The sequence below is a fragment of the Bombyx mandarina genome, chromosome 23, assembly GCF_030267445.1.
Source record: "Bombyx mandarina strain Sakado chromosome 23, ASM3026744v2".
Classification (NCBI taxonomy): domain Eukaryota; kingdom Metazoa; phylum Arthropoda; class Insecta; order Lepidoptera; family Bombycidae; genus Bombyx; species Bombyx mandarina.
In genome coordinates this window covers 15,597,424-15,616,112 of record NC_143229.1, presented here as the reverse complement: position 1 = coordinate 15,616,112, position 18,689 = coordinate 15,597,424, and the positions used below count along the sequence as shown (strand labels likewise).

At 38.4% G+C, this 18,689-nt stretch overlaps 1 protein-coding gene across 5 annotated transcripts in view; it reads left to right on the top strand.

Moving 5' to 3' along the window:
- LOC114246584 (uncharacterized) overlaps positions 1-15,407 on the top strand; it is a 29,712-nt gene extending 14,305 nt beyond the window's left edge. For 4 of the 5 annotated variants that reach the window (XM_028179175.2, XM_028179176.2, XM_089737620.1 and 1 more), the window contains exons 2-9: positions 2,841-3,176; positions 3,871-4,043; positions 4,571-4,680; positions 5,584-5,700; positions 6,100-6,257; positions 6,869-6,914; positions 7,507-8,128; positions 8,741-15,407. In XM_028179175.2, coding sequence (XP_028034976.2) covers positions 3,117-3,176; positions 3,871-4,043; positions 4,571-4,680; positions 5,584-5,700; positions 6,100-6,257; positions 6,869-6,914; positions 7,507-8,128; positions 8,741-9,080 — 1,626 coding nt within the window. In that variant the 5' untranslated portion in view covers positions 2,841-3,116 and the 3' untranslated portion in view covers positions 9,081-15,407. The remainder of the gene's footprint in view (positions 1-2,840; positions 3,177-3,870; positions 4,044-4,570; positions 4,681-5,583; positions 5,701-6,099; positions 6,258-6,868; positions 6,915-7,506; positions 8,129-8,740) is intronic. The other variant, XR_016325231.1, reaches the window with a different exon arrangement.
- The last annotated feature ends 3,282 nt before the right edge of the window (positions 15,408-18,689 follow it).

Genomic DNA, 18,689 nt, shown 5'->3' with positions numbered 1-18,689 from the left:
GAGAAGGTAAACGTATTTATATATACTACTTAGTGGTCCCGCAGTGGTCGAAATTCGACTATAATTAATTGAAATTATATGTTTGAACATTATTATGGTTTTATTGTCAAATTTACTGATGGTAGGACGTCTTGTGAGTCAGCGCGGGTAGGTACCACCGTCCTGCCTATTTCTGCGGTGACGCAGATGTAATGCGTTTCGGTTCGACGGGTGGGGCAGCCGTTGTAATTATACTGAGGCCTTAGAACTCATATCTCAAGCTGGGTGGCAGTGTTTACGTTATTGATGTCTATGGGCTCCGATAACCACTTACCAACAGGTGGGCAGTGAGATCGTCCACCCATCTAAGCAATACAAAAAAGACTATTAAACTTCTTTAACCGCAGATTTCGCCACAAGACTTATACACTAAAGACAAACAATATGACTCTATTCTCAATTTGACCACAAACTTTAAACAATAAACAAAAGAGTATATATTATTATGTGGGTCTGTGTCAAATACATGGTAGTTTGTGTAATGGTTTTTTAATCGATTTAATGTATTTTTTATGCATAATTAAAAAAAGTTATTGAATTCTGCATTCATTCTCTTTATTCTTTATAAGTGTGGGAAATTTCATACTCCTCCGTCCGCGCAGTTTTCGTAAAAAGGGTTACAAAGTTTTTGTTTCACGTATTGTATAGAATGTAGATGTCAACTTGTCATTTAGAATTGCTTCTTTAATCATTCTTCTTCTTATTGCTCTTATCCTACATTACGTGAGATCGGTACAGCGTGTTCTTTCACCATGCTGCATAGGGATTAAGCGTGAATTTTATAATAAGCTTTTGTTTTTTTTTTGTTTAGATGGGTGGACGAGCTCACAGCCCACCTGGTGTTAAGTGGTTACTGGAACCCATAGACATCTACAATGTAAATGCGCCACCCACCTTGAGACATGAGTTCTAAGATCTCAGTATAGTTACAACGGTTGCCCCACCCTTCAAACCGAAACGCATTACTGCTTCACGGCAGAAATAGGTACGGTGGTGGTACCTAACCGCGCGGACTCACAAGAGGTCCTACCACCATCTACCTTTTGCCTGGTGTTATTTTTTTTGGGCTAATTAAAACAAATACACTCTTTAGACGCGGTTTAGTTTGCCATCTGTCTCTTTATCTAATAACAATTTATATTGTGGCCTGTAATTTATATTACTATTTGGCTTTTCCTACTTCGTATAGGGCGTTCGCATCAATACTTCGATAAGATAAAAGATATGTTAGTGATTCACGTTAGCTTGCGATGGTCGATGGTAGAGGTACCACTTTTTTTTTTTTTGAATCAATGCTTACAACCCTTACTAATTTTGAACATTTATCGAGTTCTTAAGACGACATTGGACTTCAGCATCAATGTCGCTATCCGCTGCGTATAGGACAGGACCCCATGGAGGAATATAGTCCAAACAAAATTGCTCCGTAGAGGTGCATCGTGTTCCTCAGTGCTGAGGAAGTAGGAATAGAAGGATCAAGTTATTAAAGTCACTCTTACGTTTTAATATCGCATTTATTATGGACGACGCCGGACCGTGAATCGTCCGTGACCATTGAAGTATCATGGAGGCATGGGGCATAAAGCTTCTTCACGTGATGATCCCGTAATTTCCTTCTGCGACAAGTCACGGTAATAGTTCAAAGGTGCTGTCTGAAACCCTACCGCTAACCGGACATTGCATTTGTTTCCATTATATTAGCGATATACCATCCGGCTTGGAAACTTCGCTCGCACGGTATTCATTGAGGGTTTTGGCACTTCTGGGCCATTTAGGCGCTGGTGACCACTTAACACCGGGAAGCCGATCAGATAATAAAAATCACGAATCATATTTAAAATAAATGAGTGAAAATTAGACACAAACACAAAACACGTCTTACTCATAATAAATAGATATATGTACATAGTTTAAAAGCTCGGTACCCTGTATCGATTTTCGCGTTAAAATTGACTTTTTGTAACTTTTCCCCCTCGTCCAGACGTTTGCTCTGTCTCTGTCATTCGTTATGAATATAATGGCGCCAGACAGAGACGGCTAGTGTCTGAACGATAATTGGGAGAGATCGCTGTTTACACGCGCGTGGGGCTCCATTGCTTTACAGGTCCTGTGTAAGTGGGTTTTAAGTTTGAAGGACGGTCATTTATTCTATAATACAGTTAAGGTCTTATATCTCAAACATATCTCATAGCATTCTCTTTGCGATGCAGTATATTCTAAACAAAGCTCTCCATTAGGCAAAAGATAGGAATAGATGGAGAGTGAGAGTTAGAATAGCATGGATTAGTCGCGGTCGTATCTCCTCAGTGGATCGCGACTCCGATCCGGTGGTAGATTCAGCGAAGCACTGCTCTTGTTAGGGCCAGTGTTAGCAAGCTCTCAAGTTGAGCCCGTGGCATCTACCATCCAGAGCGTAGCTAGAATAGCCCTTTAGGCTACGACCCAAAGGGAAAAGTCGCGGTTTTAACAAATGACTATGTACCAGACTTAGTGGCGTTAGGTCTTGTCAGTCCGTACGGATAGGTTCTACTACCCTGCCTATTTCTGCCGTGAAGCAGTAATGCATTTCGGTTTGAAGGGTGGGGCAGCCGTTGTATTGTAAAAACTGATACTCAGAACTCATGTGTCAAGGTGGTTCGCGGCAATTACGTTGTAGATCTCTATAGGCTCCGGTAACCATTTAGGTGGATCGTGAGATCGTCCCACCATCCACCCTTCTCATCAGAAAAAAACAAAGATGCTAATTAATTATTATTATTTTTTTATTTTTATTTATTAATTATATATTTTTTTCATTCCAGGCACCCCAAAGTTAATCCAGTATTCAAAAGAAAACCCGAGACCTTCTAGTCTGACGTAGTTTCTACTTAGTATCGTACTTAAATATACTTCTATTCATATACAAAAATATTTAGTATACAATTAAATTTTTAATAATAATAGTAATTAAAAAAAAAACTGTGATATAATTATTTAGTGGAGAGTGCAATAGGAATGTGCAATTCCGTTTATACACCGCATAACGTGAGCGGTTAGTGCTAAATGCTTTAGTGTATTCCGGTCGAGGTGATTCCGTGATGGCGTTGCAACCCCAGCAGTTTTGCGTCCGTTGGAATTCTTATCACACTAATCTACAGGTGAGTACTATATTTATATAAAATTTGCAGGCATTTAAGTACCTTTCTCTCGGCATTTAGTCTTTTGTTTAGTACCAATTATCGGGCTTTAGTGTTGCTGATATATTTCTTTAAATAGTTCTGTATTTCGGTAACAAAAAAAGGAAATCAGTATGTCGTCAATATAGTTAAAGTTCAATTGAACATGCATTATTAACTCAAAAGTGATTGGTTAGATGTTGGTACAATTATATGAGACCACACCAGAAGCACTGGCTTTCAAATAAGAAAACAATAATGAATATTGGTGTCACCTGGAAAATAGTTCTGAGGTTAATAATACACCAAAAAATAGAGCCCAATTCTAAAACATCCTCCCTTTGTTTTTAAGTCAGTTCAATATGTACCTAATAGCGTTATCGGTTCCTTATATCGCGGAAAATAATAAAAGATATGCTATAAAAATCTGTTTGTGTGAATATCAAATCGTTTTTTTAAAGGTTAAATTGGTTTCTTACTACAAGTTACCTAAAGAGGAACTTCTAGAAACTGCTTTGTTATCTTTAGAAAAATTATGTAACACTTTTCCTTGAGCACGCACGCGAAGCGGCGTGTCATAGCTAGTCATCAATATTTGTCATCTCCGGGTCGTGTTTGGAGACAATATGTTTATACCTAGACCCTTTTTTGGTCTGATAATTCAGTTCTTCAACAGGCCGTTTTTCCGCGCCTGTTACTGACCGAACAATTCGCTGACGTCACGTTAGCGTGCGAATCGCGTCAGCTGCGATGCCACAAGCTGGTCTTGTCAGCATGCTCGGCGTACCTCGAGAGACTATTGCTGCAGAACCCCTGCGACCATCCCATCGTCCTGATGCGGGACATGAGGTGAGCACCTTTCCTTTAAGTCAAGAACATTATTCGTCTATAGCTCGACATGTGATCAGTTGTATTACAGTTGTCTATTGAAACTGGCATGTTTTGCAGCAGAAATTGTCAGGATGGTAGCTCCCACGCGATCTGATAAAACCCTCCACTTGTATTCATACTGTACAAATAGACTACGATAAAGTTTCTTCTTCGGTATTTTCGACATAAAAAACTGCCTTTATTGTTCAATATTGCGTTTATTATTGCAGACGTTTCGACTACTATACTGTTTCCGTGGTCACTCACGGATGGTTGGGGTGTTATTAGACGACGTTTAAATTTAATGCTAAATACCGTCAAATATTGTAAAAAAAAAAATTCTTGAGCTTTTCTTATGTAACATTGAATAATATTAGAGGGTAATATCACCTGCTCTTCCTTTTGCCGTTTACTCGTAAAGGGTAATGAATTAAGATCAATTTTATGTCCATTGCTGCTTCAAATAAGAGTGGTTGTTGTGAGAGTATATCTTATGTTGAATTCAGGTTCAGTGAAATGCAGGCACTAGTCGACTTTATGTACAAAGGGGAAGTGAACGTGACCCAAGAGGAGCTGCCGAGCCTCTTGAAGTCAGCAGAGGCTCTGCAGATCAGAGGTGAGTTTCTTCTGTCGGCTTTTTGGTTTCACTGCTGGTATGGATCCAATACGATCTGTTAATTATACGAAGCATCGGGTAGTCGCATAATTAGAAAATTATGGAATTATCTCGTTATTACCATCCCATTACCGTTGTTAGGAGTTCATCTATACTAGATAGAACCGCTGCATTCATCCGCAGTGCGTTTCCAAAGATCTTATTTGCGACCTACCAGATGGACCGACGACCTGGTGAAAATCGCTGGGTTACGTTGTGGTGTAGTGTGTGGTGTGCTGGTGGTGTTGTTGGTGGTGTTGTTGGTGGGTATGAGTGGAGATCAGCAGTGGACAGCTTTAGGCTGAAATAGTAATGACGATGATGACGTACCGTCCGGCTCTGGCCGCTATGGAATATCTTTCTTCAAAAGAATTTTAATAAGGTCGTTACTCAGTTACCCAGCGACTTGGTTTTGCCCCTAGCGTTACAAAGCGTGGTCACAAATCTAAGATATCAGGCCAAAAATGTGCTTCGATTCCCGAGTGATGACATCTCGACTCTACCGAAGCAACCCCGAAGTGAGCCGATGTTTGACGGGTATTTGCAGCCCAGGTCCGCTAGATGGCGTGATTTTGCTTCCTTTATCATGCCGGGATGCGATATATAGCTTTGTACACATCTTATGATTCCATCAACCCATAGATACAGCCCGCTGAGCTTCTCGCTGGATCTTCTGAGTGGGTCGCGTTTCCGATCCGGGGGTAGATTCTGCGAAGCACTGCTCTTGCTAGGGCCAGTGTTAGCAACACTCCTAGTTTGAGCCCCGTGAGCTCACATACTGGTTTTGTGAATTTAGTATAACCCCTTGAGTAGTATACTGTAAATTCGGATAGCTCCGGTCGGTGATGGTCAATTCCTCCACAGGTCTCTGCTCAAACGACAGTTCCGGTCTGACCGACAGCAAACCCGAGACGAAGGACTTCACCGTCGCCAGCGACGCCCTCGTCGCGAACGCACAGAAGGACAACCCCACTACCAATGGTAAGGCAACGTGCTTTTTTAGTCAACAAAGATGTTAGACTTGAACTATAGCAAAATCTGTGAGAGAGAGAGTGAGATAGAGGCGATCTTTACCAGTCAACCATCAGGTGGACAAGAATAATTTGGAAACGAATCACACGCGGTGTACCAATCTATTGAAATATAATACACACACACACACACACACACACACACACACACACATACACAAATACCATATATACATATATATGTACAAATACACAATGTGATATAATAATAATTTGCATTCAGATTGAGGGGCAGACCTCACGCGTCAAAGTAATTTACGGTGTTCATATATTATGTATGTATATATTTTAAATCGTGTCCAAATTCGGCTGTAACAAATGAATTAAGCAGACACCCTTATCTCGTCAGGACCGAGTCAAGCGCCTAAGTCGATACCCCAGTCATCTCCCAACGGACCTAAGAAACGGAAATCTGAAGACCTGGCTGCTGATGTGAAGGAGGAAACCGTCGAGGAAGACGGACTGTATTACGGCGAAATGGATAACGACCCCATGGAATACAACGAGGTGAGGACTAGTTTAGTGGTGGTAGGACGTGTTGTGGGTAGGTACCACCACCCTATTTCAGCCATCAGTAACTATACTGAGATCTTAGAACTTATATCTCAAGGTGGGTGGCGCATTTACGTTGTAGATGTCCTTGGGCTCCAGTAACCACTTAACACCAGGTGGGCTGTGAGCTCGTCCAACCACCAAAGAAAAAAAAATCAATCAGTAATGCTTGAAGGCCGGGGCAGCCGTTGTAACTATACTGATACCTTAGAACTCATGTCTCAAGGTGGGTGGTGGCATTTACGTTGTAGATGTCAATGGGTTCCAGTAACCACTTAATACCAGGTGGGCTCTGAGCTCATCCACCTATCTAAGCAATAAATAAATAAAAAGTTGAAAAATATACTTTTGGACGGAAATTATAAACCTTTAAATTAGCTGTGTTCATTGTCAGTTTAAGAGGCGGTATTCTCCGAAAGAGACTCACAAGAGATCCTACCACAAGTAAGAATATCGCAATTTTCGTCCAAAAGTCTATTTTTGCCATTGGCAACCATTCATATCGGCTTACTTACGGGCTTTATTAACAAATGCGAGCTTAAAGTTTATGGTTTTTTTTCTTTCAGGACGACGAACCAGGGAAACCGGGCAGCAGTCTCGGTCAGCCATCAGGTAAGACTTTTAGCAGCACGCTTGTTTGTAGATACATTAATAATTTGTGGGATAACTATTAAATGAATTTCGCTCGAAAGTTTCCATCGATATCTGTGATTTGATTTTCGGAAAATTCCTCGGATAATTCACCGATACAATAAAATCCTTGATTATTTTATACGTTTGTCTCGGCCGATAAAAGAAAAAATCAAAAAAAAAACAAGTGTACAAATTTTCAAAATGGCGTCGCGATGAATCGTTTTTTTTTCTTTCTTAATCTGTGAAGTGATCCTTGTCTTTTATTTCCAATGTGCGTAAGAAGAGTAAAAAAATGTCTGTAAGGTAGGCCTGTTTTGATGTATTTGTGAATCAGTAGAATGTTATTTAAACAAGAAAAAAGAAATACAATTGGACCATGAATGTTCTAAAGTAGTTGTAAATGTTTTAATTTTTTATTTATTAATTTTTAAGTTTATTTTAAGTCCTTTCCAGGGCTGATCTTACAGACATTTTTTTTATTTAATATTTTTTTATTTACCTTCCATATTCCCATTCATGGTTCAATGGTGGTAATTTGAATTTTTTTCACCGGCAACACTTATGTTTTTAGGGAGCCGCCGCGACTACGTGCGCGTGAAGCCGGAGAGCGAATTGTTCTTTCAAAATAAACTGCAGAATTTAGCGAAAGCCAATTCCGAATACATCAACAGGCTATCCAAAATGAACGCTGTGGAAATAAAAAATGAATTTTCCAAATACGGGCTCAATACGAACGCCACAGAAGAATATTTACAGCAGAAGAACGCAGAGAAAGCAGAGAATGACTATTACAAATCATGGTTGGAGCAAAATGGCGAGCTTGAAGTGTCTCTCCTAAGAGCGAGCCAAGTGAAGAAGTCGAAGATCGAGCAGAAACCGCAAAAATCCGAGGTGGAACTGATCCCCAAAAGTGTTGTCAACAAAGAGATTTACCGGAAAATCGGGGAAAAAGCACAGATCAGACGAAGGGGCAGGCCGCCTATTTTCAAAGATAAAAACGTTGATATAGGCGACACGGTGCTCAAGTCGGACCTGGATCAGTTCTTGGAGGGCAAAGAGATCAGTTCCTCGGGCTTGTCGCGTAAAGACCTCGAGAGGGTCATGATGGGGAAATTCAATCCTAATAGGAGGTACTCGAACGAGGCCATGTGGGCAGCCCTGATGGATGTCAAGAAGGGCGGGAGTATTTACAGGTAATATATTTTGTATAATCATTAAGATAAATAGGTTTGGATTGGATCTTTGTGTTGGTGACCGAAGTAGAGTAAATCCATACTACCTGGAGCCACTGCGTTCATCCACAGTGCGCTCCCACTGCTCTTTTGCCACGTACCATCCGGCTTTGGAATGAGCTCCCCTCCACGGTGTTTCCCGAGCGGTATGACATGTCCTTCTTCAAACGAGGCTTGTGGAGAGTACTTAACAGTAGGCAGTGGCCTGGTTCCGCCCCTGGCATTGCTGAAGTCCATGGGCGACCGTAACCACTCACTATCAGGTTTTTTTCTTATTGCTTAGATGGGTGGACGAGCTCACGGCCCCCCTGGTGTTAAGTGGTTACTGGAGCCCATAGACATCTACAACGCAAATTCGCCAGCCACCTTGATATATAAGTTCTAAGGTCTCAGTATAGTTACAAGGCTATCCCACCCTTGAAACCAAAACGCATTACTGCTTCACTTCAGAAAAAGGCGAGGTGGTGGTACCTACCCGTGTGGACTCACAAGAGGCCTTACCACCCGTAATTATTTAATTCGTTTAAAGAATATGACCCATAAACTAGCCTCAACGAGACTGTCTCACTGCAGGGCCGCCCAAACGCATAAAGTGCCCAGAAAATCGCTGCGTAACTGGATGAAGCGCTGCCACATCAAGTCGTCCTTCCCGATGCCGCAGCAACTGAAGCAGTTCGTCGAGAACAGCAAGCGTCAGAAGGAGTATAAGCATTACGAGTGCCTCAACGCGGGCGACCCTCAGCCTCAGGACAAGAGCGAGAACGAAACCGAACTGGACTTTGGCAAGCATTTCCTGTCGTTCGCGAATAATGTGTCCAGCGAGGACGAAGCCCCCAAAACTGGGGAGAAATCTCCCGAATTAAAGGGCGACTGCGATGGCAATACCGTCCTTGATATGTCATTGCATGAATAATTTGTCTTGTGTTGCCATACTGCGGTTTGTGGAATGAAGACGCTGAATGTTTTGCGCGGTGCTATTCTGATTTAAATTAAGAAAACCATGCCTCTAATCTTATAATAATAAATAATCATTGTGTCTAATAAAATAAAATACTGTAAAAATTTTAAATTTGTCTATGCGCCGATGGCTGGGCGTATTCTCAGTCCACTCTAATTTGTACCGTCAAACAAATTCTAAATACAAGTATATTAATAGATAATTCGCAGTATGGAAACGTGTTCTGAAAATTAATAATACAAAATGACTGTAATTTATATATTAAAATTAATATCTAGTTATATAGAAAAATAAAAAATGTGGCCTGTCGTTTGTATACGAGGATATATAACTGCCAAAGAAATAAGCAAAGATATTTAATATATTTAACGAATGTATTTTAAACAAACGATTTTCCCAAAGAAATTATAAATTATTGATAATGTTGCAATAGAATCCAAAGAGTTTTAAAATTACGGGAAAAAAAACATGTTTCGTATGGTAGCATTTTCGTAATGTTGCCATTGAAAAAAAAGTATATTTAAATTTGATTATTTATTCTTTAATTATTGATACTTAATGTTGTAACGTATTTCTTTTACTTATTAATGTTAGTTATACGTATTTATAAATAAGTGTGTTTTAATAGATTTGACGAAAATCGTATTAATATTACTTTTTACACTGACCTTGTCATTGAGAGGCCGGAAAAATCGTGCAAATTTTATGCAGAAACCTGCCCTACATTGACACTATAGTTAACACAAGTAAAGATTTGGATTCGCTTCAATAATTGTGCGATTGAAAGTTTTCATGGATGGGCACCAAGCTTTCAAGTGAAACTTCTGCGTGATACGTGTCCGTTAACGTTCTCGATAGCGTTAAAGGTAAATCAAATTTGTATGGAGTTGCAACAGCGCCCCTAGCGGCAAACGCAGGCAAACTTTCTAACTCTATACAAATTTGAGTTAACTTTAACGCGGTCGAGAAGTTAAAAAACTAAGCACACAGGAGGGAGACTGTTCAATCAAAATGAACCTCCCAAGATTTATGGGAAACCACAGAACTCGGCTGAGAGAGCAACCGTCACTTGTAGCCACAACCCAGCTCCACACGTATGACGTCACGTACTGTGACCCACTAAGAAATGCAGTGACTTGTTAAAATATCATTTTCGTCAAATTTGTTATTAAAAAAAAAACTAAAAAATTTTTACTAGTTTTAAAAACAAACTTGGCCTTGAAAATTATTAATATTGAGTGCTTAAAGGGACAACGTCCATTCGTTTAAAAAAAAAAAAGAAATATTAAAAGACTTGAAAATGTTTATGTAAAGTTTTATGTATATTAATAAAACGGTTTTAGCTTTTTACCTGTTCGTACATGTATGTAAGTTTTAATTAACGCATCTTGCATTGTTGTGTATAATAGCAATGACAACGTTGAATGCAATTTAAATGGACTATGTACTTAAATTGTCAATTTAACTTGCGAAATGATTAAACAGTTTTGGGTATTAGGCCAAAGTGGGCGTGGAATAGGGTAATCTAGCTATCCCTCTCGCACGCGCGCGCGTAATGAATGTGACGTCATAAAACGCTGGTAACACCAGATCGTAAAGGTGTCTTAGTCGATTCAACATGCAAATTCAGAAGTGCCTACCTGCCTTGTTGCTGGAAGTTGAAGACTCGGAGCCATTAAAGCCAGAGAGGAGATGAAGCCAAGGGGCTGATAGGAAATTATGCCTATTTCTGCCGTGAAGCAGTAATGCGTTTCGGTTCGAAGGGCGGGGCAGCCGTTGTAACTATACATGAGACCTTAGAACTCATATCTCAAGGTGTATGTATATGGTGTATATGTTTATGGGCCCCGGCAACCACTCAACACCAGGTGGTCTGTGAGCTCGTCCCACCATCTATGCAATAAATAAATAAATATTCGTTTGTAAATCAAAGTATTTCGTCAAGTGGATCTCGTAACCTGTCATGTAAAAAGCGTAGGACCACTTAATGACCTTAACTTCACTTTAAAAGTATATAAAAGCTGAGCTTTAACCCGAAATCTGTTATAAGCTTCACGTGAAAATTTAATTCGTATTGATTTACAAAAAAGCTGTTCTTATTAATTTTTTAGTTTCCGTTTTTATTTCGTTAAGACAAAAAAGTGTTTGTAACAAAAACACGTGCATACGAAAGCCTTGGAGCCGGTGCTGTCAGCTCGCGAAAATTTCCCGGAATTTCGGGAAATGCGTTAAAACGATAAACATAAAAATAGAGTGTGTAGAGTCAGATACGCGATCGATACTGTACGCCAGTGTAGCTGCAACAGTCCTCATCGCGTCACTAACTCTAGTTCAAGCGAATTGAAACGAAGTGAAACAACTTTACGTTTTCCACTGAACCCAATAGATGGCGCTAGCAGTGTCAGAATAACAAACATTAAAGATTGCATATCGTAGGATGAAAGGTGGTTTATTAGCTTTAACAGTTCGATTTTTTTAATTGAACTTCAATTAAGTTTACTCCGTTTTAATAGCTGAAGACGTTTTTTTGTTTTTATGATATTCTTTCCATATGTTTGAACTTTAAGTGGCTCTCTTGTATAGTTGCAAAAATATCCCTTAAACCAAATAGCCTTTCATCCCCCGATATATTAAATATTATTGAATGCTTTATATATATATATATATAAAGCATTCAATAATATTTAATTAATACAAATATGTTCCTACACGTTACTTAATAAAACTTAGTAATTTAGCCTTATTCGATTGGGTGTGTTTTTCGCGTGTCATTTGCGAACGTTCTCGATAGCGTAAAAGTTAACTCGAATTTGTATGCAGTTGGAATAGCGCCCCTAGCGGCAAACGTAGGCAAACGATCCGACTTCATACAAATTCGAGTTAACTTTTACGCTATCGAGAACGTTAAAAAATTAGTACTAATAACTTAACAAGATTTGCCTTTTGATCAGTACGTCAAGCATTTTTATTACACGATGTTATTCCTGCACCGTGGAAGTCAATCGTGAACATTTGCTGAGTACGTATTTTATTAGAGAAATTGGTACCCGCCTGCAGGATTCGAACACCGGTGTATCGCTAGATACAAATGCACCGGATGTCTTATCCTTTAGGCCACGACGACTTCAGACTTGGTTCAAGCGACATTTCGCTTAACACGCGACATTTATCTTTGTAATTAAAGGTGCGTTTTATTTGGTATCAGCATCAACGGTTCGATGTTTTTAATTGAACTTCAATAATAAGTTTTTCAAAAATTTAAACTTTAAATGACTTACCGGTAAATGTGCAAAAATAGCATTTCACGACTTGATAGTCCATCATGTGTCTTCGTTTCCGATTCCAATAAAAGCGATACGATATTTTTTATTAAATCGGCAGACGAGTATAGGACCCGTTTGATGGTGAGTGGTTACTGTTAATTCATCACTGCCAGGGGTACGACCAAGCCTCTGCCTGCTGACCATATATTAGGAGTATTAATTTAACTAGTGTACGCTCCATGATCGACCATAATCAATTTCATCTCGAAATTTAAATGGGAGAATAAGATTTTTCGATTTGTTTTACTGACAACACTGTAGGTTTTCGATTAAAAAGGCAAATCGCGTTAAGGGTATTTTTATTAAAATTGTTTTTCATTTATTTATTGTGCGAAAAAAGCAAGCGAAAGTGTTAAGTTTACGGTGAAACTATATACAGGGTGTCCCAGAAAAATGAATAATCCTGAAACACCTCATTGGGGACTCAATATAAAAAATTAAAAATAAGGAAAAAATACCAAATTTTATGATTAAAATTTAAGTTCTAATTAACTTTTATAAAAAATTACACTAGCTACTCATACGATTTCCTGCATATTCCTTAGTATAGTCCATGTATAATATTATAACACCAAGAAGTCTATGGATTTCATTTATTTGTAGCTGTTGTATATTCCAAAACGCACAGCAGTATGGAAAATATCAACTTTTTTTTTAAATACTTAATTTGGGTATTACCTGAGAATTCTTTTTTTTTTTGTTTCCCCAATAGCTCTACTATGAGGTGTTTCAGGATTATCCATTCTTTCTGGGACACCCTGTATTTTTGTTTGTGGCCTAAAACATGTTCTAATATAACATTACAAAAGAAAACATTGTCGATTTATCGTTACGAAAAAGTAATTCATGTTGCTTCATCTCTGCGACATTGGTGTGTTGCTAGTGATTATACAAAAATCTTTGTAATGCGGTTTTAACGCCCGACAAGTGCCTATGTGAGTACTGGTAATAACAGAGCAAAAGTTAAACGCCTCCTAATTCTTGGTGCTGATTGGATATTGATTGATTGATTGTATACGGCGGTCGAAATTCCCAATCATATAAATGAGACCGTCAGTGCTAAAGTGGCCTAACCCACAATTTTTCGGATTCGTACTTATAATATGTATATTGCAATTTATTTAAAACACAATAAATTTTGATGCAAAACCTACCTATCTCTAGTCTCACCCATAGAGAACAGATGGCTTTGTAAATATTATTTTTCGCGCGTATTGTTTTTGCCTACGAACCAATATAAAAGTAAATACTAACCTCTTTATCTCTATGCTAATTATGATAAGGTTAGGCTAGTTTTACCCTGACTACCTAAAATTTGGATCATGCGTGTTTCACAGGGGCTTTAGTTTTGTCCATGTTCTGAACTGACAATTATTTTTGAAAAAATACATTTCCTTGTTTTTTTATTTATTGCGTTTTGGCGGGTATCTAGCATAGAACACAAGATATTTGACAGATGCCTGAATCTCGCTTACGACATTATCAAGATAAGCTTGCATATGTACTGGTGGTACTTTATTGGTGGTGTAGGTACCACCACCCCGCCTATTTCTGCCGTGAAGCAGTAATGCGTTTCGGTATGAAGGGTGGGGTAGCCGTTGTAAATATACTGAGACCTTAGAACTTATATTTCAAGGTGGGTGGCGCATTTACGTTGTAGATGTCTATGGGCTCCAGTAACCACTTAACACCAAGTGGGCTGTGAGCTCGTCCACCCATCTAAGCAATAAAAAAAGCAAGTTCCGAACGATAACATTTCAAGTGTCGGTCTACACTCCCTCGATTCAAGATCTTTTTTCGTTAAGCCTACCGAAAGATCTTTCAAAGTAAATAAATAAAACAACAATTTTTTTGAAGAAAACTCCCAAAGGACTGCTTGTATACAAATTGATTGAAATACCAATATTTAGTTGCAGTTTTAATACGCCTATTAGCTCTTTCTGTATCTTTAAACCTATGTAATGGAATCTATCAAGATAATTGAATTGACAAATTTCACAAGTGTCAAGACCGATGTTACTATAAAAATATTAATAATTTAACCTAATATCTTGACCAGAATCTCGAAGATTGTTGATGTTTACGGACTCTTGCACACTTAACGCAAGGCGGGCCGTGAACTCTTCCGAAAAACTATCATCAAGCAAACTTACTTAGAGCCAGAGCACAGAGAATGCTAATTTAAGATATGTGCTTATTAAATACCGAATTAGTAGGTAATATACTATAGTTACCGGCAACATTATGTAACAATGTTGCCAGTAAAAAAAAACCTTTAAAATGTCGTGGTGATTCCACTACGAGTTTGGCAACACGTTTGACCGTTGCGTTGACTAAAATAATTGTGCCTTACTATTCTGTTTCGTTGTGATTTCTATTTAAAGACTTATCTATGATGTGTTAGTATTAGGTCGTTAATGATTTCGGAAATGCGTGTATTTCTGCCTATAACGGTAGGCAGCGGCTTGGCTCTCCCCCTGACATTGCTGAAGTCCCTGGGCGACGGTAACCACTCGCCATCAAGTGGGCCGTATGCTCGTCTGCCTACAAGCGCAATAAAAAAAGTCCAAATTGGCTTATAGTTCTTTAACGAAAATAAAGAAAAATTCATTAAAATTTGATGAAATCGATTCTATAGTCTCCGCTAAGGCAGACAAAATGTTTGTATATATCCTACTGATAATGATAATAATAATTAAAAAAAAGTGATTTTCTGACTCTATAGAGCGAATCGAAAAGTCGAATAATTGCTTTTAGAACATCGATTACCTATTGTCTGTTATTACCAGTAATAATACATTATAGTATTTAAGATGTATTATAGTATGTAAGTAGTTGTGTAATTGAAAAGTTATATACATACATAATATATATATATTATACATGCAGTATTATGTTAGTGAACGCGGTCTAATTTCTGTTTGGTGTTAGTAAATAAAGAATTAAATTTATATGATTATATTTTTGTGTTTTTCTCTAGATCGACTGATGCTATCGACGGGACAAGGCTATTTAGTTTAAGCGACGTTTTTGAAACTTCATAAGTGAGCCTTTTAAGTTTGCAAAAAATATCATGACAAAAAAAACACGTGTGACACCCGGGGACTGCCGCGGTAAAGCTATTGCATAGCATTTTTTATCAACTTATACAATTATTATAATGAGACAATAATAATTTAATATTATAACTATAATAAAATAAGACCACGCTATATTTATAAAGATGAACGAAAGCAAAACGTTAACTGTCCCCTTCACACTCATAAGCTAGACCGCGCGAGAGAGAAATGGGCAGACTTTTCATGATGCGCATGCAGTGCAACGTCACGCCGCGCGCTTATTTACAAACACTACCTACACAAGCGCAACGTGTGAATGTGTTGAACGCGGACTACATGGTAGGCAGAGTGGGAGTGTTAGGTTTTATTTTCGTTACGGAATTTCTTGATTTGGTTGCCGCTCGCAAAGCCCGCGATAAAAGCTATGCAATAGCTTAAAATCGTCAACAGCTATTTGAATGTTGTAAAAATAAATGAAATTCAATTACAAACATCGAATTGTTTAATTCGAATTTAATTACATAGATTAATGTCGCGTGTTAAGCGAAATGTCACTTAAATCAAATAGCATTTCACCCCTCGATATGGAGTTTTCGGTATTTCTCATATGGAAACACATATTGAATATTTATCAATTTAAAGAAAATGCGGTGATACATAATTGATCTGGTAGCGCGTTCTAACCGCTGTCGCGCTGGGTCGAATAATGTGGATGCGTTTCCCACTTTTTTTCTACCTATGCTGATAGCCTTGAGAGGCTATTTCAGCTTCTCCTTGACGTGTAGGTGATCTCTCGGGGCTCAAACCGGGAGTGTTGCTAACAATGGCCCTAGCAAGAACAGTGCTTCGCAGAATCTACCACCGGATCGGAAACGCAACCCACTGAGAAGATCCGGCGAGAAGCTCAGTGAGTGGGCTGTGTCTGTGGGTTAATTCACACGTCGAGCCCTTCGTCGCAAGCGACGGGTTCGACGAGGACGATGACCGGTGCTTGTGGTACCTAAAAGCACCGTTAATCGAGAGGATCCGTGATGACGTATTTAGGGCGACGTCGACTGTTTATCATTCGGTCTACAGGATCGGGTATGCATTTCCCACATCAGACAAACATTTGTATGGTGAACATCATACTATTTTCCATTATGTCTCGGTCTTTATTATCTATAGCTATATCTACTTATTTAAACGTATATAAGGACTTTTTGGCGGGAACGCGAGAAGTTAATATGTGTGATTTGTTTTATTTTGTCTATTTAGTGTTTCTTTAGGCTTAAATAAGTAATAACGATGGTTTATTAACTATTTAGTATCTGTGAAAGTGCACAAATGTGGGAAAATGAAACAAAGCCGCCGGACCTAACTTCTCGGGATCCTCCAAAATGACCACTGAAAAAAATCTCAGTAAATGACCACCATTTTACCGAAATTATCATCAATCGTTAAATAGTACAATTTGATAGGTATGGATACTTAACACCAGGCTTTACAATCTCTATTGGGAATATGTATTAAAAAAAAAAGCTTTTTTTTATTTTGATTTTACTAGTGTAAGTAAGGTAAGCATCATGGCCCACCTTGAGGTACGTGAGGTCGAAGTGTAATTTGCATTGTACCGCTTCCTTGCACCTAATAGCCAGAACACTTACTAGCTAAACAATGGTACCGTTAATTTAAATGAAATTAAACTTTATTTTAAATCCCAGAAGAGCGGCTTTTCCTCGCTTTTGAACACGTTCCCCTCCCCAGTAGGAAGCCAGGAAAAGGAACGCCCTTTATAGTATCAAACAAAACAATGTTGCCAACTTTAATGAGACCACCGAGAACTCGGGAGAATTAAATTAAACAAAAAACAAAAATACTAACGGGCGATTCTTTTTCCTTGCTTGTTCCAGGTTTGAGGACGTCAACGAAAATCGTCACAAGACATTTTATTGATATGGATAACGGTATACCAATGAACATACACGCGAGGCCCCGGGTCGTGGGGCGGAGGCCTAACGCCATCGTGAATATCGAGACCGACGTGTTCCAAGAAAAGTCTTATAAGCAATATTCCTCGCAACATCTCAGAGACGCTCTGATCGCCGTCAAGAAGGGTTACAGCGTGTATGCAGCATCAAACAAATATGGAGTGCCCAGGAAAACTCTTAGGAATTGGATGGAGAAATATGATATAAAGAGTCAATTCTCTAAAGGCAGGCGGGGGACGAGACCAACTCAGATCTTAGATCCCTTGGACCTGATGGTGGAGTCCCGTTCGGAGCGCTACGATGAATCGCTCTAACTTAAATGCTAAATCTTGTCCGCGTACGCTGGCAGACGTATATTTGAAACTACTCACGAATGCTTACAAGCACTCACGTGTGCTCACCGGTGCTCACGAGTGCTCACGACTGACGGACCACACCCGCTGCCGGCGTACGTTCAATAGGAACGGAATTTTTTTACCCTTATTTATTCTGTTATAGTTTAAAAAAACTACAATATTTCTTTCATCGTCTCCCTAGGTCAAATTTCTATAACGTAAACAATATTAATTTTCTAAACTAAAAACACGCTTGTCGTGGGAATTTATTTATGTTCACTACACATTTTTAACAAATTTTGTCACGGTCATTTTACAATAGGTACAAAAAACACAGACAAAAAACACATAATAAAATTTTTAGACTGTGTGAAATATAGTATATTATTATATCGAGCTGTGTGACATTTCTTAAATTTTACAAGAGAGCCAGTTAAAGGTAAAAATTTGGAAAAAATATAACAAAAAAACTTCTTCAGCTATTCGAATGAAACTTAATTGAGGTTCAATTAAAAACATCGAATTGTTGATTGATACTAATACTAAATAAAACGGACCTTTAATTACAAAGATATATGTCACGTGTTAAGCGAAATGTTAAATCAATCAAACAGGCTTTCACATCTCTGTATATTCTTTCTAACAATACCACGAATATGTTTGTTACAATAAGGAATCTGCTCACAACCTTTATCCTTTGCCAATTATTAATCGAATATAGGGATTTCATAGTCATTATTTAATATACAAGAATAATATAACTAATAGTGTCTATATTATAATAAAACTTAGAATAATATATTAGTAATTTATGAATAGCAAAAATATACTATAATAAATCATATGTAAATTGTAAGATAAATTAAAAAGTATATGT